The sequence below is a fragment of the Lissotriton helveticus genome, chromosome 11 (genome assembly GCF_964261635.1).
Source record: "Lissotriton helveticus chromosome 11, aLisHel1.1, whole genome shotgun sequence".
Lineage (NCBI taxonomy): Eukaryota > Metazoa > Chordata > Amphibia > Caudata > Salamandridae > Lissotriton > Lissotriton helveticus.
This window is the reverse complement of record NC_136072.1, coordinates 1,000,242,456-1,000,269,880: the sequence shown is the minus strand read 5'-3', so window position 1 is coordinate 1,000,269,880 and position 27,425 is coordinate 1,000,242,456. Positions and strand designations below refer to the sequence as shown.

The window sequence follows — 27,425 nt, the reverse complement described above, 5'->3', positions numbered from 1 at the left end:
CCACAGATATATCTAACTGCAGATGCTTCTATGATGGGATGGGGAGCACATCTAAACAGCATGATTGGACATGGTGAATGGTCAGAAAAAGAAAAAAAGGTTACGCATAAATGTATTGGAGCTAGGGGCAGTGGGGCTAGCGCTAAAGGCCTTCCAGCAATTAGTAAAGCACTGTAGGTAATGATAAGGACAGACAATACAACCACAATGTATTACTTTCAAAGAACAAGAGACTCAGAGAGTCAGGGCGCATTCGACAGAGGAAATGGCTACGACGAAAGCTTCTTTTTGCATGAGTATCGATGTTGGACATTTATAAAGCTGCAACCTGGAAAACGACGCATGCTTTTATTAAGCATTACTGTGTTGGCTTGCAAGGAGGCTTCAATGGGTCAAGCGGTTCTCAGGAATCGGTTTGCCTAGGGTAAGCCTCATTCCCACCTTCTGCAATTTGAATGATGGTACTGCTATGTTAGTTTGGTTTCAAGTGTGTGAATCTATCAAAGATCCAATGACGGAGAAGGAAATAAGTTACTTATCTGTAATTCTGTTTCTCCAGCATTGTTATCTCATAGATTCACTTGCTGCCCACCCACCTGTCCTTTGTATGATACTTTCTAAATAATATAAGGAAAAGAGTGTGTGGTTCCAAAAATCTGACAGTTGGAAGCATCAGTGAAGGGAACAGCTGGGTGAAGTTGGTTCTGACTGGCTGGAGTTTGGATTACATATAATGATGTGGATAGGTTAAGCAACGTTTCATTGAATATCAATATAAATGAATGCATATATGTGTACTGCTGTTTGTAATGTTTCCGGAGTTTCACAGTCTGACAACGGGGAAGGATTTAAGCATGTGAATCTACAAAAGATACCAATGCTGGAGAACTATGGTCACAGGTAAGTAACTTATTTCCTTCTTGACTGCAGTTAAATTTGCGTCTAACTTTCCATTCTGTTACATCTTTCAAGAGAAGATAAAATATCTTTGTCTGTTCCTCAGGTGGACTGTGGATGAACTGAACCTTATTAACAAATGGGCATTTCAGGGAGAGAAGGTCATCCATGGAAACCCATCTGGAGTGGATAATGCTGTTGGCACTTGGGGTATATTGCACACATTTTAATTTCATGTTTGCTAGTTCTTTGGAATACAATTAAGACAATTGCTTACTTGTGATTGGTAAATATCTTATTATTCTGGAAAAACGCTCCCTTTATGGTAGGTATTGTGCATTGTAAAGCCTGTCTGAAGGCTTTGTTGAATTAGACTGCAGTGGATCACGCTGAGACTTAAGCCCATCTTTGACCTTCCAATGTCGTCTAAGTTTGCTTTGGTAAGCACCATGTAAGCTCAAATGCCTTGTTGGCTTGTGGAAGCTACTACACTTTTCAAGGACTAGCATAGCTAGTATCTGAGGATGCAGGAAGATCTAGTGCAACTGCCGTGGGGAAGGTCTTGGGCTGGGAGGAGCTGCCCCCTCTTCATGTGCTGTAAATTGTTCACTATAGTTCCACTTGCTTTCAAGATAGGGGCACAGCTTCTGGCAGATGGTCACCTAAAGTGATGTGGAATCCCTGACCACATCCTCTGATGGTGCAGTTGAATGCTGCCCAGTGTTGTGTAGTTGTTAGAAGTCCTCAAAACCAGAAGATGCAGTGCACTTTGTTAGTGTGTGAATATAATCCACTTTATAGTAAACCGTGTAGTGTTGTAGTATGTGTTACAGATGCACCCTCTTACCATCTACTGTTGGGTTTTGTTGATTTCCTTCTTTAGGTTTTCAGTTAAAGGCGTGTGTTAAATAACCTGGGAGGATGTTCCTTGAAACCCACACCGTACAGGGACACAAATTCCACCTCCGATTACATTTTCCCACCATTATATTTAGAGTTGTTTACCAGTGCTTTGTCAAAATACATGCACCGAACACAAAGTTTTGACACCGAAACAGGAAGAGCAACATGAAGCACATGTCCTCATGTTATGTCCTCATGTCCTCATGTTATGCAAATATTTAGTGGGCGGAATTTCATCCTAAGGGTATCAAGCACCAGAGTCCATAATTGTTCATATTACCTGAAAGAAGAATGTCAACCAGTATGCTGGTAACTAACCTCTGCCAGGAAAGGAGAGTGAGAACAGCTGGCTAGAAGGTGGCAGAAGGTGCAGCCATAAGTCGTTGAATTGCCAGCGATCTGTATTACTATCTAGACATGATTTTCATGAATGGACAGAAATAGAAGACTTTTTCCAGTACATTCTTGAAGCTCCTGAGGCAAAAAGTAGCCGTTGGTGAAAGAGGGCAATTCTGTCTCTAATGCATACATCTGCTGTGCCTTGGATGAACACGAGCCTGCATTCCATAGATGTCCACAGCCAGATTTTCAGAGCTTAGGCATGTGGTTCAGCAACAACTTGTCTACATGCCATTGGATGGTGATTAACTGATTGGCCTCAAGTCAGATGAAATGTTTGAGAATGTATGTAGAAAGATTCAAACTGAGAGAAGTCCATGGACTCCATGCAACAATATCACTGTAGTACAAGAGGACACAGACTTTGTGCTCTGCAGTGGATTAAGAGCAGTTCTATCATTTGCATAAAACAGGCCTTATAATGGGCAGATTAGCAAAATCCCCAATCTCAGCAGCACACCAGGGGAGAGGGGACATCAAAATAGTTTGAGAGCCATAAGACCTCACCGTAGAAGATTCTGCAACCCTGAACAGTGACTCTGTCCCCCTTCCACAGGACATTACAATACCTAGATTGGTGGGTATGCAACAGTAAGCGAGGGGATACTGCAATAAATTAGAGCAGATGCCCCATAATCATCATCTAACGCAAGACAGGACCAAAAAGTACCATCTTTCAGGAGGAAGTGGATCCAAAAAGATAACCTACTGTTACAACCGGACTCACCCAGGGGCCCATGGCTCTTTCGCTGTGCTGCTGTGTTTATGTTCTGATGCTTCTCCACTTCCTGCTTTGCAACAGAACTTAGGAACAGCCAACTTTTGTTTAGTTTTGTTTCGACACTAACTCCTGGAGCAGGGTCCGTATTTCGCTCAAAACCTGATAAATCATTAAATCGCAGAAGCATGTTTGAGGCAGAGGGGTTTTGTTGTCATGGTGTTTTTTCAGTTGTAATACCACAGTTGCTGTAACATGCTGCTCAAGCCAAAAGTCAGATACAAGATATTTTTGACTTGCAGACTGTTTTTTTTCCATTCCTCTTCATGATTCTTTTGTTGCACTCCTCCTAAATTGACTTGTGTAAATTGAATAGTGAACAATATTGCTTAAAATAGTTTGTTTCAAAGTTCCGTTTTAGCCTTTGGATATTTTCCAAATCAAGATGAAGGGAAGTTACTTACAGAATGATTCTAAGTAATCCTATTTAAGACCAACAAGTCTGCAAGGAGAGCGTTGGAACACTTAGGGTAAGCATTGACGTAGTGTTCAACGATCTCTTTCATCTCTTTCCCTTAGTTCATCTCTTGTGCTCTATTTTAGTCTGTTGCTTGTGCTGATGTTAATGAGAGATTTTATTTGTGGTTGTCTTGGTGTTTTTGGGCACTATTGCCCATGTATATCCTGTATGCCCTTTGATTTTGGGCCCTGGCAGGGAGGAGCTCCCCGAGAGTCTCCCCTGTCATACTGCAAGGAACTATTAAGACCAGGTAAGAGCTGATAAGCAAAGGCCGAATATCGCCTACGACTTTCTGCTATCAAATTTAGGTAGAAAAATGCACGCCATCTTCTTTTCGATTACAAAGAAGAATGGCATCCTGACGCCAATGATAGATTTACAGGTATGCAGGCCGAGTTCCTTTCAAGATGACGTTAGGTCTGAAGGATGCATGATTACACCTTGTTTGTATGTCCACCACCTCAGTAAGGTTTGTGGAAAGGGGCAGACATCAATTCAAAGCGTTTCCTTTTATGGTCTGGCAGTTTTTGGAGTGCATCTCCATTATCAGGGTGATTATATCCACTATGATATGGGAATTGGTTGTTGAAATGTTACAATTTGGAGATGCTTACCCCGCACACAATAGACCAATGTTTTGCTGAAAATTCTTGGGTTCACAGTCAATGTGAAACAAGCATTTGCAATGCAATATGTCTCGCATTGACGCGAGTTTGAGCTATTGGCATTGTAAATGACAATGCCTTTTATTCATATTTTAGATCAAAAACATAAATAAAAGGCGTTGTCATTTGCAATGCCAATAGCTCAAACGCACATAATTGCGAGACCTATTGCATTGCAAATGCTTGTTAGGTCTCGGCAGCAAGCAAAAGGGCTCGTGTATGTTGCCTGTTATGGCTGGGGCTGTATAAGTGCCTGTTATGGCTGGGGCTGTATAAGTGCTGAGCAAAGTAAGTAGCGGCAGCTGAACAATTTAATAAACATACGCTTCTGTGTGCGTTTTAAAAGGAAACCCGCCGGACAACAAAGTTAAGCAGTGCTGGCTGGGTTTGATAAATCACCTTGCTTTTATCGGCATTAGAAGGCTGATGATCTGAGCAGGCTTGCATATATATGAGCCTATGCACGCTGCTCTCCGTTTGCCCACAGTTTTTTTGCATTTTAAATATGTGCTTGTAAGTGTGTTCCCATGTTGTATGAAGGTGCCTTGAGACGGGGCACTGGGCAACACAGCTACAAATAAAGCGATAAATATAAAAAAAATTATGAACACCAACTATATGTGCAAAAGCAAAACATACCGCAGAATAAAGCACCGCGAGGAGCTTCGCAGTGATGAAAAGATGCTGGCAGACAGCACCTAGCAGTGTACAGATATAACACTGTGGATTTACCAACATTGGGAGGCTGATGAGCTGAGGGAACCTGCACATATATGAGCCTGTGCGCAGCTTCCCCCTTGTTTCGCACTTTTTCGTATGCTACCTTGTGCTCCTAGGTACATTTTCCTATACAGTTTTAAAGTGGTTGGCGACGGGGCACTACCCATAGCATAGTAGCCATAAAAAAGTGATAAATATCAGGAAAAGTGGCTGCCATTGCGTGAGCACAGGAAGGTGGAGAGGTGAGACAGTGGTTTGATAAATTGATGTGGATTTCCCAACATTAGGAGGCTGGTGAGCCGAGCGAGCTTGCATGTGTCTGAGCCTGTGCGCGCTGCCTTTTCCTCCTCCCTTACTTCCTCCTCCCTTACTTCTTCGTATCTGAGCTGTGCGCATTACTGTGTTTATATGTTAATTTAAGGTGCCTGGCTGGCGTATTTATAAATTAAGCTGTGATTTAGGAAAAGGTCTCTGTCATTATGTAAGCCCCAATATTTCTGCGGGAAAGCAAAACATACCAGAAAACGAAGAACTGCAGAAGTTTTAAAGTGGTGAAAAACTGCTGGTATAACAAGCATGGCAGAGGAAGATTCAGACGCGCGCCTTGGGATTGAGTCACGTCGTGAGCTGTTTACGTTACAAGCTCACGCGCGCGACCCAATCCGAAGGTGCGCGTCGGAAGCCGCCTCCTCCATAGACAATGCTGCGCGCGCCAGAAGCCCGTACCCAACGTGCTACGTCAGAGGCTCGCGCTCCTGCCGGGCTGGTATCGGCGACCGGGGCTGGACACGTAGCCGCTCCCTCCTGCCATGATGCCAGATGACATGCTGCTCTTCGACCCCCGGCTGCTGCTCGACTGCTGCTGCCCCCGGCTGCTGCTGCTGGACTGGAGCCTAAACACGGTGTCCTTCCGGCGCATCGAGGAGGTGGTGGTGAGCGACGAGTGCAGCGGCCGCCAGCTGGGCAAGGGTGTGTGTGTGCGCGCGGCGGCGGGGGGGTGGCTTCTTTATGTGTGCATGGCGGTGGCGGGGTGTTCTCTATGTGTGTGTGCGTGTGCGTGGCAGGGTTCTCTGTGTGTGTGTGTGTGTGTGCGTGTGTGCGTGTGTGCGGCGGGGGGTTTCTGTATGTATGTATGTGTGTGTGTGTGTGTGTGTGTGTGTGTGTGCGTGCGTGCGTGTGTGTCTGCTTACAAGGAGCCATGGGAGACAGGAAGCGCGCGCGACCTGATCCGTTTACGCGCGCGTGCACATCTCTTGTCAACTGTCTCCTGTCTCCCTTGGCTCGTTGTAAGCAGAAATGATTGCAATAGAGTCTTGCAGCGACGATCGCTTCGCGATCGGTTCGCAGGTGCGAGACCTAAAGCTTACTCAATAGCAGTTTTATTGTATTTCTGAAATTGATTTCACTTTACCAGGCGTTAGTCTCTGAGAGAGTGGAAGATAATGAAACCTTTGGTGTAGTGGCATCATGCATTGTTGGCTCTAAATGCACAATTTACATGTGTGCCTCAAGAGGGCTTAGTGACAGATTGGTCTCCAGTTTCTTTTCTGTGAGATGGGGGATCTAGTGTTTGTGTTGCCCAGAGGATAGTGTGGACTATAGTGGTCTATTAACAGGTAACCAGAACAACAGATGCTTCCCAAACAGGATAGCTGTACAGAGAAACTGTTCAGTGAATGAAGCCTAACGAAATAAGAATCTGTTGGAACTCATGGTCCTAACAAAGTTCCCATCGGGCAGAGCATCTTCCGATGATGAAAAATTAACATAATTCAGGGGCCAGGAAAGTGTTCTGAACACATTTATCATGGATTTGGGACTCTTGACCACGATGTATTTACAACACCAAAAACAAAAAAATAACCAAAGTTTCCCCTCCTGGTACCCAGGGAATACTATGCGGATAGTTTGGCCAGGGACATTTGATTGAACATTTAGTTCTCTGCCTTTTCTACATATGTCATAGGCATTGCTGTAACATGGGCCCATCATTCGGGGTTCTCCATTTTACTGTAAATGTCTATAAATCTATTCAGCAAGTTACCAAATCAGGGAGACTTGCTAAGCTCATAAGAACAGAAGCTTTTATGAACAAATCCACATTCAGTTAATCTGTTGTTTTGTCAACTGAGATCCTAGAATCTGGCTACTTACATCATGCATTGACATTCTTAAAGAAGCACAATTGACTTCAAGAGAATCCTAGTGGCCCCGAACTGGTCTCTTGAGCATAAGAATCTGTACTCTGGTTAGACTGCGCCTTCAGGAGGATCTACTGTTGCAGCAACACCTGAATCTGCCTACGCTCCACCTTCATGCATGGAGATTGAGGTGCGACAGGTGAACGTTTTTGATCTCCCTCCAGAAATTTATGATGTCATCATAATAGCCATGCATCCCTCCACTAAAACTGTCTATGCCTGCTGTTTGTAGGTTGGGGGTTCCTTACACAATGGGGACATTCTCATTGCACTTCTTTCAGAGGTTTTGTTATTTGTTCTTTCTTTAGGCCAGCTAGACCTTGCTCTGGGCACCATTAAAGGTTCTGTTAGCCATCTCGGCGCCAGATCAACCCTTCCTATTTAAGTCCGCTGTTATGACTATAAAAACAGTGTTCCTGGTGGCCGTTATATCACCTAGGAGTGTCGGGAGTTTCAGACTCTGTCGGTCCCCCCTCTATACACCAACTTCTTCGCTGACAAACTAGTCCTTCGGTTACCCCCTTTCACATTGCTAGAGCATCACTCTGCCTGCTGTCTGTGCTCCGCTTCTTCCATCCAAAGAGAGACTTCGTTGAATGTACCCTAGAAGAACTTTGTCCATCTATATTGATCGGATGTATGACGTTACAACGCATACTTTTACCACGCCTACCATTACCACGCATTTTTTACAACGCAGGATCTATTACAACGCATACCATTACAACGCATGTATTTACAACGCAGTTATCTTTACAACGCATACCATTACAACGTAAGTATTGGTAAGTATATAATATTTTTTAAAATGTAATTTAATTAAAATTAATATAATGTAATTTAATTTTATTTAATTAATTTAATTTAATTTCATTTAATTAATGTAATTTAATTTATTTTAATCAATTTAATTTAATGTAATTTAAATTTAATTATATTTACTTTTTACCCTGTACCCCTTTACCCAAAAACCCAAAACTGACCCTGAACCCTAAAAATACCCCTTTACTCAAAAACCCAAAACTGACCCTAAACCCTAAAAATACCCCTTTACCCAAAAACCCCAAACTAACCCTGAACCCTAAAAATACCCCTTTACCCAAAAAACCCAAAACTGACCCTAAACCCTAAAAATACCCCTTTACCCAAAAACCCAAAACTGACCCTGAACCATAAAAATACCCCTGTACCCCAAAAACCCAAAACTAACCCTGAACCCTAAAAATACCCCTTTACCCAAAAACTGAAAACTGACCCTGAACCCTAAAAATACCCCTTTACCCAAAAACTGAAAACTGACCCTGAACCCTAAAAATAACCCTTTACCCAAAAACTGAAAACTGACCCTGAACCCTAAAAATACCCCTTTACCCAAAAACTGAAAACTGACCCTGAACCCTAAAAATACCCCTTTACCCAAAAACTGAAAACTGACCCTGAACCCTAAAAATACCCTTTTACCCAAAAACTGAAAACTGACCCTGAACCCTAAAAATACCCCTTTACCCAAAAACTGAAAACTGACCCTGAACCCTAAAAATACCCTTTTACCCAAAAACTGAAAACTGACCCTGAACCCTAAAAATACCCCTTTACCCAAAAAACTGAAAACTGACCCTGAACCTTAAAAATACCCCTTTACCCAAAAACCCAAATAATATTTTTAATAAAATAATATACTTACCAATACTTACGTTGTAATGGTATGCGTTGTAAAAGTACCTGCGTTGTAAATACATGCGTGGTAATGGTATGCGTTGTAATGGATCCTGCGTTGTAAAAAATGCGTGGTAATGGTAGGTCGTGGTAAAAGTTGCGTTGTAAAGGTTGTATACCATATTGATCACACCTAAGATCAAGTAGACGTTCAGCTCTTTATTGGGTTCACCGGAACAAGAAGTGCAAGAAACTAACCATTTCTACATGGATAGTACTCTACATCTACATCTGGTGCACATTGGGGCCGAAGCAATCCCCTTAGGGCTTGTGGGCTCACTCCACCAAGGCCAAAGCCACCACTACTGCGTTAGCATGCTGAGTACCTTTCCTGGACATCTGCAAGGTGCCACATGGATGTCCCTCCATAAGTTCACGAACCACTACTACTTGGACCATCAGGTTTATCGTAATGGGCATTTCGCCCATTCGGTCCTCCAGTTCGTTTTGGTCTAAGCCAGCTCACCGACCCACCTCCAGGGAATTATTACTTGGGTATCTATCCCAAGGTATGGAATATGATGTTAGAAGTCTCTATCCGAAGGACAAGTTACTTGCCTTTTTTCTGGTAGAGATTCTAACTAACCCCAGATTCCTCACCAACCCTCCCATCCTCCCTGCTTTGTGAACTGGGTTCTGTACCCAAAATATCCCAGTAGACACTACACACTGGTCAAAAAACTAAAAGTGGTTTTTACGTAGCTCCGTGTCTTTGGCTCAAAAGAAACTGCTGTCAGTGTGCCAGGGTAGCGTTTTATAGGCAACGCAAAGTCACGTTCAACGCGGAGCTGAATGACACTACCTACCGGCGCACAGAGGTACTGCTCAAGATTTTCTAGATCCAGTCTGACGCCTGGGGATTATTCTAGGGTGAATAATCTGCGGTTAGAGCCGCTACCACAAAAGCATTACAGAAGGTAAGTAACCTGTTCTTTATGGATGTAAACAATGTAGACACTCAAAAATTGCAAATCTGAAAATAATTATAAAGTTATCCAAATGACCGCAAAATATATGTACATTGAAAACATTTAGTTCATACTGCCTAATTTGAGGTCTGTCAATGACTTGAGGCCTAAGAAAATTGAAGCTCCAAATTAAAATCTCACTGTATCAGCTACAAAATATTAGTTGGTCAATATTTAACATGTTAGAATAAATTGAACAAATGAGGGCCTGTAAGTTTCCACTGTTGTGTTGTAATACAGTTCAACACATCCTATATAGCATAGGTAATAAGAAATTAATTGTTACATTGAGAACCAGTATGTTCAACAAATACTGATTCAGTCATATTTCATGATATTTTCTAATAAAATGGTCCATCAGTGTAGGACTAGTGTATAATTAATCAGGTTCAGCGAATAAAGCACATAAATCTCGCACATGGTTAGTTTCTCATGTAATGTTGAAGGTACAAAGGTCCCCCCAGAAAACAAGACCCCAAAAATACTTTTTGTGTAAGAAGTTTTTAGTTATCAATATAGGTACGAATATCAATTCTGTATATTCATTAAACACTTTAGTGTCATCTCTATTTTAGTCAAAGTTATGATCAAAGCTACAGCGGTGCACAACAGTTTACTATAGGATACTTTCAGCTTTTGTGCCTATTTGAGAGAATAGGATTAATGAGATGTAATATGGGAACTGTAACCCGATTCTTTAGGGTTTCTTTAAATTAAAAAAGTATCCACCTTTTAGAATAGACCAAATTATGAAAATCAGCTGTATGTTTGATTTGTTCTAATGGGCATTTTCTGTTCTCATCTGAGACAATGCATGTTGCTTGTGAGACATTTTGTTAGCTTGCAGCGGGTTCAGAGTCCACTCATTACTTACTATTGGCTGGCTTCATCCCCACTCATTTCCTTCCTTCTCTTTGGTCAGTGCATCTCGGCTTTACTTCCTATTCAAATATTTGTCCTTCGCCTGGAGCATGGCCCAAGTATTTGTGTTCTTCCACTGCATGCACTTCCGGAGCTGCTTTTATATATTTTTTTATTTTAAACACTATAAGAGTGCACGTTTGCATTCTGTCTTCCTCGTGTGTCTTTCCCTGTCCTTGTTGCTTACCCCCTCTGCCCCACCTATACCTCTCTGTGTTGTTACGTGCCCCCTCGCGTCCATTTCCGTGTTGATGCTTGATTGGCATGTATGTGATTAACAAACTCCATTTGCAAGAAGAGAAGTGCAATGGCCTTTTTTAGTAAACATTCTAATAGCTTACATTTGTAGAGCAGCAACAGGTACATTGGTGCACACCTTCACAAACCCCTACCGGTTGGACATACAGATTAGGAAATTGCATTTAAACAGATGTGTCCAATTACTTAGAGTTTCAACCAAACGTAATATTTGCGCTTATAACTTGATTGTGCTGTAAACATGGATCGTTATTTGACATAATGTAATCCCAGGAACCCTCTGAAAGAGTAGCCACATATTAGTTGGTCAGAGAGGAATTAGTGCACAAATTCCTCTGAAGTGCCACAGACCATTGCTCTGTCTACCACAGGAAATCACGTCCTATGGTGTATACTCGATACAGTTGGTTAGTTATGGTCACCTTGAAAAACAACTGGTGTCTGAAATACACTGTTGATGTTTGTGGCACTTGCAGGTGAAGAGACTCCCTTGATCACACAGAATATCAGGTTTGGATTTTACATGACACCAAGATCATCACACCCAGATTTTCCAAAGGAGGACTGCTGCTTACGTCTTCTGTGTTTGCAAGGATTAAAATTTGGAAGTATCTTACAGATCTTTTTTTTTTGTGTTGCCTAGGAGGTGCCCTGCGATATCGTGCAGGAAAAATTACCACATTAAACCGGTAAGTTCACAAGAAACTGATGGCTTAATTGCTATCCCTTCTATGTTCCGGATTCTAATCTGACTCAGGTTGCCGTTAATTGAAAGCCATCACCATCAAAATGTGGCTTTTCACCAAAGTGAGTCTGAAAGCCTTAAGGTAGTACCTACTCCCAATTATTCATATGCTCTTTAGCAAAGATTCAATTAGCACGGAATCTAAATTCTGCCACTGGAAGTTGTGTCTGTACAAATGAATTGAAAACCACATTGGTTGCAGTTTCTTGTGCTTTCATTCTGACACCTTTTATCAGTACTAGATTCCCACAACCATTTGATAATACTGGGCATAACTATATACACTCACTCACTCACTCTCTCACTCTCTTTCGCAATGTTGTGCATAAAAGTATCAATTTATACAGTTTTACAAGTGTGCCCCCTTGCAATCATTTGAAACTTTTACTGGAAAATATATCGGGTGAAGTGTAGAAATCTAATAATGTATTCCTTTTTTACTCTTAGGGTACCAACTTTAAAAATTCTTTTAACAAACACAAAAGTACCTCGGAGCACCAAGATTCTTGTGGCAGGAGTCAAGAAAAAGATCCTAAAGGTGATGAGATTTGTTTTTCTGATGATATGTACAAGTAGCATTGCTGTCAATTGGTACATTACTTGTCTAGTGAAATGTCCAAGGTTAATGTTTCCCTCTTTTCAACCTATGAACATGGAATTATACGTCTAACTATATTCGAGCAAGCTGGTTGACTCCTGACATTTTCTCTCATGGACGTACTGTAACAGAACAAAATACATTGCCTGGACCTGGTGGGATTAGCAGTAAAGATTGCTGTTGAAAAAGGATCAATAAAGTGTAGTTAATGTTACTATACGCCAAGCAGTGAGGTAGTTGAAGTATAGACATTGTTGCTGAAAAATCCCTGCATACCTGACTCCAAAAAATCACCGCCGAACGGGATCTGGTTAGGGTGATGAGGTAGAACAAGTATGAAGAAGGGTGAAGTGGTGTCCAAGCAGAAATCACTGGAGAAATTTGACAAAGGCAACATGCAACTCTAATCCCAATCCAGACCATGTGGTGCTGGAGCCTGTGCTGTGCTCTACCTGAGGACTTGAGCCATCGATGTTCTTGTCTGGACTGTGCTTTACCTCTGACAACAACAACAGATCCCCAAGCTTTGTGGCCAGATCAAGTTTGTGAACCGGCTGCAGTGTATGCTATGATATTGCAAGGTCCAGGGAGATGTCCAACTATTACTGTGTACGCCCAGATGTTGGAAGGCTAGGAATCTGCCACTTGTAACTGTGGAAGTCCCATTGTCACAGCGACATTGCGGTGAGAGACAGGAGGAAGAGGAAAATTGTTTCCACAGCAGGTTGCCAGAGGGATCCCACCTAGTGGATACAGAACCAAGATGACAGCCTATTCTTTTTTTTAACACAAAGTAGCTTCCTTGCTTCAAATGGAAGATATTTCAGAAGAAAGCAGAGGTATATTGCTGGATCCTTAGCTGGGAGGGAAGGGCAGGGCAGGTACCACCCATTCATAGACTAGAGAGTGTATGTCCAAACAGCCCCCTGCAAAACAAATAATAGTGGCCTCTTATTGCAATGCGGAACAAGGATGAGCACAACTAGGGAAACCTTTTTTTACAAATATTTGGTAGGGCTATTTGCATCGGATGTACAGGCACATCAATTACTGCTTGACGACAGAAGAAAGGAGGTGGAACCTATCCCCTGTCAGTATTTGGTACGTCAGGCTGCGGTATATTGTAGTGAAAGGCATCAAAGAAATCAGTGCAGTTTAGTGTGCAGTCATATCTTCTGACCTTTGGATGGGTAAAAGAGTAGAGATCAGGCTAACTAAAACAAAAACAAGAACAACTACAGTAACAGTCCTGATCCCAGTGTATAGTGGAAGAACGTCTTGTGACATGCATTTGTGTGGTCTATACGTTTGACGGTCCCGTGCCACAGCAGTAGGGTAGGGTAGGGTTGGGTGGGGTGGTCGAAGCGGGCACAGGTAAGCGGAAATGAAGTAGAGGGGGATTAGTAATATATTTGTGTCTGTGGCTATGTGTAAGTACTGAGGGATACACCAGTTTATGGTGGCCTATTGTTTTTAATTCAATCCCTAAAGAAGAGGACAACCACATCTGACAGCAGTGCGATGGGGTATTTGCGGATCCTCTGGCTTCCTCATGCTATAGAGCTATATATTCTACATCAGTCCCAAGGAGGACTTCCAGGAAAACATATGTGACTACCACCAGGAACACCCATGTTTTAAGCTTAGTAAATGGACCATGTAACTGATTGTTTGCCGTGGAAAAAAACAATTATGCAAAGTGATAAATATCCACTGTTTTTGGATGAAGGGCACTCTAACATCCCTGTCTGCTCTAATTGTACCTATATTTTTAGTGTGAGTGGGCAGATCGCTGCCACTTAATGTCCGGTTGAGACTATTAAACTGCAATAATTGTATGGAGGGGAAGAGGGGTAGGTACACCATTATCTCTATTACGAAGATGACAGTTTATCTCTTAATGTGACAGACCTGCTTATACCCAATGAAGGTACTTGTCCTGCTTATACTCCCTGAAATAGTAGTGTTTTGCTGCACTACCTGGGTAGTATATTTGTTCCAGGAATAAATGTAAACCTTCGACCTTTGTTACAACATTGGCATGCGCAAGAGTTCCATTTACGCAGATGACCTGGATGCTAATCTCACAAAAAGAAGTGGAGTAAGTCCTAGAAATGCCAGGATGCTTATCGGAATATGGCCTAGAAAACAAACACTAATATAACTGAGGATCCGTCGTTTGTTATTGTCGCTTATAGAGCGCATGGCTACCTACAGCGTAGGTGTCCCGGTGCTAGTAGCGGGTGCAGAGAGGTAAGGGCTAGTATCCTATAGCTAAGGAAGGTTAAACAGCCAGGTCTTCAGAATCTTCCTAAATAGCGTTTCTGACTTAGTTTTCGAATGTGCTCAGGCATCGAATTCCAGAGAGCAGTGGTTCTAACTAGGAACGAATGGCCGCCAAGTCTGGATTTTTTGATGCTGGGTATGACTAGGATTTCCCGGTGATTTGATCTCAAGGCCCTCTCCTCTGGGTATTTTCAGCGTCTCTTCTTCAAATATTGAGGGCCAGTGTCTCTAGTTGTTCTATAAGCGAGAGTCAGAGCCTTAAACTCTATCCTCCTTTTAACCGGTAGCCAGTGCAGGCTACGCAGATGGGGGGAAATGTGGTGGCGGAGTGGCACATTTCTGATCAGCCTAGCTGCCGCATTCTGAATAATCTGAACTTTTCTGATCAGGTAGGCTGGGAGACCCAAGTACAGACTGTTTGCATAGTTCAGCTGAGACGTGAGCACTGCATGGACCACAGTTTTCCTACAATCCATAGGTAGTAAAAGAAGGAGTGTCCGCAGAGACCTCAGTTTCCAAAAACAGGACGAGGAAACTTGACATATCAGGGCCCTGCATGAGATGGTAGAGTCAAATTTGAACCCCAGATTCTTAGTGGAAGAGACTGGGAGAGTTCAGCTGGCTACCAGAGGTCGGCTTGTGGAAGGGACGGCTGATTAAAAAACAGAACCTCCGTTTTATCAGTGTTCAGCCTCAAACAGTTGTCAGTCATCCAGGATGAGATGTTAATCAAACACTGTTTGAAGTTGGTGAATGAATGCCTCAGAGTGATCCCTAAAAGAGAACACAAGCTGAATGTCATCAGCATGCGAGACAACACTTACACCATATTGCTCGACTAGTGGGGCAAGGGGAGTGAGGTAAATATGAAATAAAGTCGGGCTCAGGGCTGAGCCCTGAGGAACTCCACACACCAGAGGGCGGGTGGAAGAGGCATGTGGGCGAAGAAGAATAGTTTGGGATTCCAACTTATCATAAACAATTGGGCAGGTGACCACTCGTGAAAAGTGAAGAAACTGTCTGAGACCATGTCTAAAAGAAAAAGGGGCAGATATGCAGAATTGGTCAAAAGGGAATAGAACCTATTGGCAAGGATTGTTATTCTGTTTGCAGTTATGGAAATGTGTCACATGGATTGCTCCTATTCACCTCACAGAGACATATTTTTGGATGAACAAGATGTAAGAAACTACTTTTAATCCGTTCCTCTGCCAAGTACATGGGCATAAGAGGTCCTTTTCTCTTTGTGTCTTATTGGTTAAAATGGCAACTCAAGGAGGATCTTGTGAGGTCACTTGAGGTTGCTGCAAACTTTAATTGGGAAAGAAGTGAATACAGAAGACCATTTTCCACTGGTGGACATTATGAGGCATTAGCCTACTTGCCATAAGTTGTAGAGAAAAAGTTGACTAAAGCGCTTTGCAGGATGTTAGAAGAAATGAATATGGAAGCAACGGGACACTACTGGAATGTTAAGTAATATCAGATGTCATTTGGCAAAAATAAACAAAAATAAAGTGGTAGTAGCTCTGTCCTGCCCCCTTACCACTCCCAAGACCGGAGCTACTGCCCAAATACAGCGGTGATTGGTGAGATCTAGTGGAGGCTTCTCCAGCAGGCCAGAGCCTCCATCTTTCATTGCTGGATGGTCTGCCTGGTTCACCGTTTCCTTGGGTTATCCCAATGCTAACAATGCCCTTCTTCTGTCACTTTTGCTATCATGCAGAGTTCGAATTAAGTTGCTGGCAATAACTGTGCATTGGTATTTTTCATCTCTAATCATGGATTGTGTGTGTATAGGGAACATTGTTGTGATCTGCTGGCACATGTGGATGTCCCAGGGCCCCTTAGTTATGCTCATGGACTACAGGCTACATTAGATACCACCTACCTGATGAGAGGCCATAGATTATAAAACCCAACATGGCCGGCTTTCTCAGGAATTTCTGCATGGTGTTCTATGGAGTGCCACGTGGAATTGGCTGTTCAGTAGGGAAAGTGTTATACTTAAAGTTTAACTGTCTAGCAGATTGACAATACCGCTCTCATAGCAAGTACAGCATTCTGTTGTAACCACCTCTACATATGACTGTAAACCTGGGTGGTGAACGCACTTCACTTTATTGGCAGATGAAAACTTTTTTTTGTACAGCCAGACACCGCAGCGTCTAACCGTGTCCAACCACCCTCGAATCCTCAGAATGTCACAATCCTCACATCAATACAATACATTCCAGATATAAGATTATAACACATCCCCTTCCCTTCAACATTATAACAAACAATACCTTAGGACCTATCCCTTTTTCACACAAAAAAACCCCACAACCCCAAAAGAGGTGGTGGCTTCTCACACACCCACACACACCTTCGACACATAAACCTAAAGGAAACCACTACAAGAATGACACTACAAGATATAAAAGGGAAAAAAGAAAAAAAAGAACTGTACACAATGCAAGGGAGTGAAATGTCCTGTCACTAAGGAGGCCCAGCTATCAACACTCAAAGGCCTCCAACCAGCACAGTGGCCTACAACACCTCCCAACCCTTACTTGATTATTTCTTCTATCTTGGTCATACCTGGCAACCTGAGCTTCCCTGACAGTCTCCTTCTTACTCTTGCTTCCTGTACCTATTTGAAACTCACCATTATCCAGCTCCATCCACCCTGAACAAGACCCAGACCCATTGTCTCTCACTCTGTAACCTTTACCTTCATTCTGGAAAAGGGCTACTCTTCCCAGATTCCATGTCTCCCCATTGTCCAACTTCACCGAACTTTGTCCAACAACTTTCACTCTGTAGGGACCCTGATACTTTTACAAGCCTGGTCTCACAACACCTGGTTTAACCTTCTCCCAGTCTACCACAGCAATCATGCTTACACTTTGACCTCAATTCACCTTTTTACACCCTTCTCTCTACATTCTTCCCACAACCATGAAGGAATCCACTTGGTCCCTGGTTTCCTACACCCCATCATCTCAAATGGGGTTTTCCAAGTAAGGACATTGGGAGTAGTGCTATACGCCCACAACTTGTTCTTTACATCATTCTGGGCATTGAACCCTTCCTTGCTAGCTAATTCCATGGTCCGTTTGATCAAACGGTTCACCCTTTCCATGTGACCGTTTCCCTGAGGGTTGTATAATGCAGTGCAAAGGTGTTTCACCCCAATCCCATCCAGAAATCTCTTTGTTTCGTAGGAAGTAAGCTGCGTGCCATTGTTGTTGACTAGCGTAGACAATATACCTTCTCTTCCAAATATTTCTTCTAGCATGGCAATGGTAGACTTTGTGTTAACATTCCTCATAAACACAACTTCAAACCATCTCAATTTGGCATCAACCAGTACAGCAGCAAATATCTCCTGTTCTGGCAAAAATTAAAACTGCCCTATAAAATATAGGCTAATCTTTTCCCACACACACTCCGCTTCTGATATTTGTTGTTGAACTCCCTTACCAGCCATTCCTACTTTAAACCTCTTCTCAGAATTGTTACATTCCACACACCTCTCTAACCTTCTAACCTTTGCTTGACTTCCCCGTCCATCTTGGGCAACTAGAAATACTCCTTCAATCTCTTGAGTGATGGTTTGTCCCATATGACCTTCATGTGCTAATTGCACAAGTTTGTTCCTTACTGCCCCTGGAGGTACAAATCTCTCACCTTTCACAATCAGTTTGTCACCATACATTGACAACTCTTCAACCACTTTATGATACAGTCTTCTGGCATCAGAGTACGTTCTTTCCCTTCAAACTGCTCCCTTTATCATTCTCGTCACTGCCTTAAGCTCCTCCTCCTCCCTCATTGCTCTCGTCCACTCTTCCATTGAAATTGACCCCTTGCACATCTTCAATTACAACCTCAACATCCGCAACCACCTCCTCTGTATCCCAGTCACTTTCAACAGTGGCTTTATGAGGCAACCTGGACAAGCAATCTGCAACTGTATTCGTCCAACCAGGAAGGAACTCAATAGTTTAGTCACAATCTTGCATTTTGACTCCCAACCTGGCTAGATGTCCTGACAATTCTTATTCCCATTTGGTCCCAACACTTTTAACAACGGCTTGTATTATGTCCTGAGAACAATCTTCATCCCCTAATGAAAGTGCGAAAGTAATTGGTCGCCCATGCGGCTGCCAATGCCTCCCGCTCAATGACCGAGTAATTCCTCTCTGCATCTGTCATGAACGGGGTGCAAAGGCCACAGTCCTTTCCGCCTTCCTGTATAGCTTTTTGAGGACAGCCACAACTCCCGCATCACTAGCATCCACAGTTAGCACAGTTTTCAGGTCCCTTTGAAATGGAACCAATAAGTCTGCATTCGAAATATTACCCTTGATTTGCTCAAAAGTTGTTTTTTGGAACCTCACCCCACATGAACTTCCTGTCCTCCCTCGATGGTCAGATTTACAGAAAAAATCTCTCACAAACTTCGCATAATATTCCACAAAGCTTGTCTTTATCATCAGGAGTCTCAGCTTTCACTATAGCACTCACAAGTTCATTCTGGGTCTCGCCCCCTCCCCAGAAATGAGATACCCTAAATATTCGACCTCTCGCACCAAATATGTACACTACTTTCCGCAAAGTAAGACCTGTTTCCAACAATCTAGACAATACCTCAAGCAACGTTTTGTTATTAGTCTCAATGCTGTCCCCAAAAATCAATATCTTGTCTTAAAAGAAGACAACATTCATGACCTCCTATAACACTTTTGAAATGAGTTTCTGTAAAACACTTGCAGCTGATTAGAAGCCAAACGGCATTCTGTTAAATTAGTAAACCCCCTCTGAGTTGATGAATGCAGTCAACTGCTTGGATTCTGGGTGCAAGCTGACCTGATTATAGACACTTATAAGATCAGATTTGGTAAAGTACTTTCCACCAGCCAACAGGAAAATTAACTCAGTGATATTGGGCAAAGAAAAATGGTCCATAACTACATTTTGGTTCAGACTGCAAAGGTCTACACAAAACCTCAAAGACACGTCAGCGTTCTTTGTTATCATCACCGAAGATAACCATCGTGAAAAAGGGATGTCGTAAGGTATTGTTTGTTATAAAGTTAAAGGGAAGGGGATGTGTTATTCTATTAAGAAATCTAGATTGTTCTTTTGTCAACCAGGAACCATTCAAGAGCCAGCCACAATTTTTTAGAATAGACACCACGGAGCACATAAAGATAAGGAGACCCACATGCCGTAAATTAGAGTCGCGTGATCGTGGATATTAGTTTGCCTTTACAAACAAAAAAAACAGTGCTTTGGCTGATTATGGCTCCTCCCTGTACAAGGGTATTGGGCAAAGATGCTGAAGCAGGTTGGCAGACGGCCACTCAGCACGTCCGCGTTGCGGCAGTTCTAAACAACACGAACCGATGGAGCAGTGCTTGCACCGAAGGGTTGCCCAGTGGAAACACAAACTAGATAAAAGCAACTATATTGAAGAATGGACACCAACCGGCGATCTGGCACACTTTAGTGGGACAACAGCACACTACCAATTTAAACAAATTTCAAACACAGGATCAATCCTACTGCACCAGTGGGGATCTGCGACAGAGGATGTCTCTGCACGTAGACTGTAGAATATTCAGTGTCTGGCTGATACCATCCTTGTTGCCAAAATATGTTGTATACACCTCCACAAACAACTGAATACCTGGGTGGTGAACACGCTTCACTTTCTTGTCAGATGAAAACCTGTGTCCATACATCCAGACACCACAGCTTCTAACCGTGTTTAATTACCCTCCAATCCCCAGTATGTTACAATCATGACATCAATACATACATTCCCATTACAAGATTATAACTAGGGCTCCCTGTTTTATGGTATTTATTTTTTCCACTTTTCCGTCTGTATTTATCCATATTTATTTTTAGGCCATTTTATATGTATTTACGCCATATTTATTTAGATTTTTGTGTATAAATGACGTTGAAAAACTGTACAGTTTAATATTTATTTAACTGAAAGACGCTTACTCATAGTTTGATGTCTTTTAGCTATTTTTTTTTAAGTTCAAGTTTATTGAAACCAAGCATAATAAAAAACAGGAGAAAATGCAGTAAAGCAGAATGAGATGATACAAAACAAAGTCTAAATAAAGAGAAGGTGCATAGAAATGGAATCAATAAACGCTTATATCTAAGTCTGAAAAAAAAGGGGGGGAGAAGGAGGAAACAAAACAAGGAAATAAACAAAACTAAATAAGGCATCTGAAGAGTATAACATCGTATGCAATATAAAAGCAGAACAAAGAAAAGCATAAAATGGCAAAATACATGGCAGTGATCATACATGGGGAAAATTGAAAGGAAAAAAGACAACTAATAAGAAATCATGGAGGCTTCCGAACCTCATCCGAGGAGTTGGCATGAGAAACAATCGTGATGGGAGATGGGGAGGAGAGTGTGAAAAGGTAAGTGGTAATTGGAATCCATAGGAGATCTCTCTTTATGGCAAGGGAGACAGGGATGACATAGTTGGTATCAAGGCGATGATGAAAACAAATACCGTTCCACCAGGCCGAATAATTGACCTTTGTGAGATCTTTCCAGTTGGAGGTGATCAAATGGAAAGCAACCGCAAGAAAAAGGTCAAGGAGTTTAAAGTGGGAAGGGGACCTCGGTAAATCTGGAGATAAGGAACCTAGGAAAACATTAGAGAGGGAGAAGGGGAGGGACATGTTAAAAATAATGTTAATACGGGACCAAACTGAACTCCAGAAGGTTACAATGGGGGGGGACAGTAAAATAACATGTGGAGGAGGTCTGCAGAGTGACAAGGCCAGGACCAACATTTGGGCGAGAGATCAGGGGAGAACGAGGCTAGTTTAGTTGGGGTAAATAGTAAACGTTGGTAAAGGAAATAGAGAGTTTGGGTAGTATTGGCAGCTCTTGACGTTTTATGGAGTTTTAACCACATTTTGTCCCACAAGGAGACCGGCCAGGATACTGAGAGATCCCGTTCCCAGGCCAACTCAGTTTTCGATTTGGGACGATCAGAGGAGGAGATAAGACATTTGTAAATGCGAGAAGCCGGAGGAGAGGTATCCAAAAGAGGAAAGAGTGTGGAGGAGGAGGAAGGCAAGACAGAAGAAGCAGGTAGAGAGTGAAGGTATTGAAGAAGAGAGGGAAGTAGAAGATCATACTGTTTCCGCGAAGAAGTGGGAAGAAGAAACTGAGTTTGAAGATCGTGAAAAGATAAAGGAGTGTTATCGGAAAGAAGTTGAGAGATCCAGAATAAACCCTTGGATCTCCATGATTTCCAGAAAAAAGAACGTTTTTTGATACGAAGAAGCTTATTGTGCCAAATGGGTTGTTGGGATAAAGATATGAGAGAAGGATAGGAAGAGGGCAAAAGTGGATACAAGAGATGATAAGAATGAGCAATGACTGGGGAGTGGAGAATCGAGGATTTAGCAGAGAAAGTAAGAGCTTCAGAAAAGTCAAATGGTGAGATAAGGGACAACCAGACTGGAGGGTGGGTGGGAGTGTCCAAAGAAAGCCAACAAGAAGCTTGTTCAAGGGTAAAAGAGCAGTGATAGAATTTAAAATCCGGGAACTTAAGACCACCAACCATCTTATCCTTTTTTAGAGAGGACAAAGCAATGCGTGGAGGCTTGTTTTTCCAAAGAAATTTCTGAAGGAGTGAGTCCAGTCTTTTAAAATAATAATTAGGTATACGAACAGGGATCATGGAGAGTGAGTAAAGGATGACCGGGGCAAGCATCATTTTAATCGAATCCAATCTGCCCCACCATGAAAGAAAGAGAGGATTCCATCTGGCTATAGAGTCGGTAAGTTTTTTTTGTGATATAGTCAAAATTAGCTTTTAAAGTATCAGAGATAGAAGGGGAAAACCACAACCCTAAATATTTGACTTTGGTTGGTTGCCAGGAAAACCCAGTGTGAGAAAAATAGTGTCGAAGACAAAGGGGGTTCAGGGGCAAAACTTTGCATTTATCACGATTAAGGCGGTAACCGGAGACCATAGAGAAGGCGTCAACCTGACGCAAAAAAGCAGGTAGAGAGGACTCCGGGTTAGAACAATATAAAAGTATGTCGTCCGCATAAACAGACAATTTGACTTGGTTGGGACCAGGATTATAGCCAGTGATTTGGGCATCTTGTTGCAATTTTGTAAGAAAGGGTTCCAGCGCTACAATAAATAACAAGGGGGAAGGGGGCTACCTTGACGAACGCCTCTGGAGAGGGAAAAATAATCAGAGACTTTCCCATTAGCGAAAATAGAAGCTCTAGGGCCAGAGTATAAAAGGGAAATTAGGGAAATCAATTTAGGAGGGAAGCCAATCCAAGTAAGGGTACGAAACATAAAATCCCAACTAATCCTGTCAAAAGCCTTTTCGGCGTCAAGAGTAATGGCTGCAAGCGGATATGATAAAGAAGAGGCGTTACTGAGCACATTAAAGAAGACTCTAGAGTTATCAGAGGACTGGCGACCTTTGACGAAACCGGATTGTTCGGGGCCAATGAGTTCAGGAAGGATGGGATCAATACGCAAAGCAAGCAACTTAGCAAAGATTTTATAATCCGTATTTACAAGGGAAATGGGGCGATAGTTCTTACAAAAAGAGGGATCTTTATTATCTTTGGGGATAAGGCAGATCATGGCTTCTTGGAAAGTGCCAAGGGAGGAACCACGAGCAATAAAGGAATTAAATAGAAGGAGCATATGGGGTAGAAGAGGTTTGGAAAAATGATCATAAAACTCGATAGAGAAGCCATCAGGACCAGGGGCCTTGCCACGTCGTAAGACAGAGACTGCATGGGAAAGTTCCTTGAGAGTGATATCATTCTCAAGCGGAGTGAAGTCAATATGGGAGGACGAGGGAGGGGCGATGGAGTGAAAGTAGGAAGACAGCTCAGAAGAAAGAGGTAGGGATTCAGGGGTGTACAATTGTTTATAAAATGTGACGAATTCTTGTAAGATATCTGCGTCTTTAAAATGAGAAGTGCCAGTAGAGTCAGTGATAGAAGAAATGCGGGTACGATCCTGACGAGTTTTTAGATAAGTAGCCAAGAGCTTACCCATTTTGTTTTAGCCACCATAATACCTAGCACTACTTTTCAAAAGATAAGAAGCCGCTGCGCCGGTAGATTTTTTATTAAAATCAATTTTGGCAGAGATAAGCTCCTTTGAAGAGGAATCGGTAGGGGAGCGATAATAGGAATATTCCAGTTGTTTAATTTTGGAAAGGATTTGGGAAGATTGACGTTCAAAGTCTTTTTTCTTGTGGGAGACGTAATTCATTATAAATCCTCTGGCAGTCGCCTTGAAGGAATCCCAAATCATAGAAGGGGAAGAGTCGGAAGTAGTGCTAGTGTAAAAAAAAGTCCTCAATGAAGGAACTGAATTGGCCTGAAAACTTAGGGTCCGCTATGAGAGAGTTATTGAAACGCCATCTGCCTTGAGAAGAGGAGAAGGGGATGAGGTCAAGATCAACACTGATTGGGGCATGATCGGATATTAGGATAGAACCTATGTCTGAGGCAAGGGTACACTGGGTGAGGGACTTACTGAGAAAGAGATAATCAATGCGGGATTGAGATTTGTGAGGAGGAGAGAAAAAACTAAATTCCTGGAGGGTAGGATGGCAGAGTCTCCAGACATCAGTAAGGGATTTGCGGCGTATTGCAGTGGTAAATTGGGAATGCATTCTGGAGTGGACAAATTTAACGGGGGAATGTCTATCAAGGATAGGGTCAAGGACTTGATTGCAATCGCCACCAAAAATAATATACTCATCGTCAAGAGAAATCAATTTGTTAGAAATAAGTGGCCAAAATGTATTATCAACTGAAACTGGTGCATAAACATTAAAAACAACCAAGGGTATATTATCAATCAACTGTCTGGTAATGACCCAACGACCATCAGAGTCAACATCCTGATGAGTAATAGAAACAGTAAACTTTTTGTGAATTAAAATAACAACCCCATTCTTTTTACCCACGGCTGGAGAAAAACATACATTTCCGACCCAAAGTCTTTTCAATTTAGAAGCTTCAGTGTCCGAAAGATGGGTCTCTTGTAGCATGGCAATGTCTGTTTTTAAGAGGGCCAAGTGGGATAAAACACGTTGTCTTTTAATGGGATTATTCAATCCTTTAACATTCCATGAGGTAACTTTGAATGTAACAGATTAAAAGCAATCATAGAATCATAAACAGCATACAATGCAATACTGAACCATAAAGGTATATTCTGAAGGAAAGAAGAAAAGGTGGAATTAGAAATGCAAGAAAAGGAAAAGGGAAAGGAGAAAAGAAGCTGAAAAAGGAGAAAAACAGGTAAGGAGAAAATAGATAAAGGAAAAGAAAAAGAATGGAAGTATCGTGTAAGAGAGGAAAAAATAAAAGGAAAAGAAGAGAAGGTAGAGAAAGAAGGAGAGGGAAAGGAAAGGGCAGAAGTAAAAGAGAAGAGAGAGAACAATACAAAAACAGTACAAATGAGCAACCATGGGAAAAACAGACCGAAATAAATACCTATAGGGGGAGGATTCAAGGAGGTAAGGGGAGGGAAGGAACCAGACAGGATGAACGGTATAACCGAGAACGAACAGGACGGAGGACCGGAAGGCTTCATGTCACGAGAAGGGAAGAGCTGTGGAAGGAAAGGGAACAACATGAAAGGAGGTAATGAAAAAACGGTGAAGACACAAAAGGTTAAAAATCAGTTAGCAAATTGACAAGGTAGTACGACAAAGAAACATGAGGAACAAATATCAGCCAGCATGTGAGGATGAAGAATCCATGTCGCTTGAATGGTGGGCGTTGATGAAGCTTTGAAGGCGAAGGGGGTCTTCATAAGTCGTTGTCCTGTTGTTAAAGGTGACTCTGAAGGAGCAAGGATGAAATAGTCCGTATCGAGCGCCCATGGCACGAAAAGCGGGTCTCATGTAGAGGAAAGCCTTCCTTCTGTTTGCAGTAGCCTTGGCGTAATCCTGGGCGAAAAATAAAGTAGAACCGGACCAAGTAACTCGCTGAGATGATTTAGCTGCAGAGAGAACTTTCAATAAGTCCGTATATTCTAGAAAATTTAGGATTACTCCTCTCGGTTTTTGTGAGGGTGAAGCAGTAGAGGAAGGACGACCCAACCTGTCCGCTCTTTGAATGTTAGTATTGGTATCGTCAGGCGTATGAAGGACTTTGGGGATGAAAGATTTGAAGAAAGTAATAGGGTCAGACCCCTCCTGTCCCTCATCTAGCCCATAAATACGGAGGTTATTGCGTCTATTACGGTTTTCAAGCTCCTCGACTTCACGCTGAAGAGTAAATACTAGCGATTGAAGAGGAGAAAGCTTCGCACAGGTATCCGTGAGGGAAGAAATAGAGTGTTCCACCGCAGTAACCCTGTTGTCAATTTGTGACCAGTTGTCGGTGAGAACCTGTAATTTTGCATTCGTCTCTTCCATGAAAGGGCGCAGAGCCCTAATCTCTTCCAATAAAATCTCCATGGAGACAGAGGAGGTAGATTTAGGCGGGGAAGGAGGATTGTGTTTAAGGCGTATAGTGAGGGATTTCCCTGAAGCCGCCGTAGTAGGATCCGACGCCGCCATATCGTCTGCTTGAGGAGGAGACAGCGAGTCCTGTAACCGGGAGAATGCGGTAAACAGCTTCGAATTCTTGATGAAAATATGCTTTGTGGAAGCTTTCGAAGAGGTAGTGCCTTTCAGTCTGCCCATAAAGAGAGAAAACAAAAAACACGGCCAAAAATGACGCAGTTATTGCGAAGAGCAGGATAGTACAAAATGGCCGCCGTAACAAAGTCAGTCAAAGAAGAGGCATCATAGATATATTTGTAGATTCGGAGAAAAGCCCAGCAGGTCGAAGAGGAGTAATTGAGTTAGAAAGGGCTACTTGAGCGTGATAGAAAAAAGCCACAGTCTTTCCAGAAAATATGAAAGGTCAGCATCTCAGCGCCAAAGTAAAAACAAAATGGCGGGCGCACGGGAGCGACGCAAGCAGAAACTCACATCGTCGATAAAGTTGTTTATTCGTCGTGTAGGAGAGCCGGGAAGATCCAAAAGGGAGGAGTAGATGTTCCGACGTCCTCACATCCGAAAAGTAGCGCTGAGGAGGCACGAAAGTACACAGCCTGCCAAGGTCTCCGAAGAGCATCACCCAGGAGCCGCCATTCCCATCGGGCGCCAAGCCACGCCCCGGTCTTTTAGCTATTTAAGCTGCCAAATATTACATACCAATACATTCACTGGTAAATACTAGCATTATACCATAAATGTATGTTGACATATGCCATTATTTATAGAAATTCATCCTGTTTTTTAATTTCCCATGCTGTCCACATTCTCAGCTGCTGGCCTATGATTCATCAAAGACAGGACAGCGAGTCACTTAAAAAGAGCAACATTTTCTGTATCTATCCACTTTTAAAAATCAATGCAGACAGAAAACAGATTCTTTTCTGTCTGTATTTATCTGTAAAAATCCGGAAAAACTGAAAACAGGGAGCCTTAATTATAACAAATTCCCAGCATGTGTTTGTCTCATAAGATTTGGGACACCTGGAACTTGTAGTAGGGGCTCTCTCACTATTTCTACGGAAGAGCCAGGAGCATAGAATCAAGGTCTGAGTATTAGTGAGATTGCATCTGGAAAAAACTTAGCACATGACACATTTTGCCTGTGTGGAAAGGAAATAAGTACAAACACATCCATAGCCGCACCACATGTAGCTGTCCCAATGTAAATTTGTTTTGCTCTACATCCTAACAATGTCCCACCCATTTGGCTTGAGCATGTACTTTGCATGATGCTACATAGCTAATGAGAAGATGTGGGTGAAGCTGGCATTGTGGAGAGAACAATAAGTGACCCAGGTGCAGGTACAGCAGTGCACTGC

General features: G+C 42.5%; 1 protein-coding gene across 3 annotated transcripts in view; it reads left to right on the top strand.

The window, feature by feature from the left end:
• Positions 1 to 27,425, top strand: part of MVK (mevalonate kinase) — a 171,635-nt gene that overhangs the window by 100,953 nt on the left and 43,257 nt on the right. For all 3 annotated transcript variants that reach the window (XM_078667359.1, XM_078667360.1, XM_078667361.1), the window contains 3 exons: positions 1,004 to 1,107; positions 11,530 to 11,575; positions 12,079 to 12,169. In XM_078667359.1, coding sequence (XP_078523485.1) covers positions 1,004 to 1,107; positions 11,530 to 11,575; positions 12,079 to 12,169 — 241 coding nt within the window. The remainder of the gene's footprint in view (positions 1 to 1,003; positions 1,108 to 11,529; positions 11,576 to 12,078; positions 12,170 to 27,425) is intronic.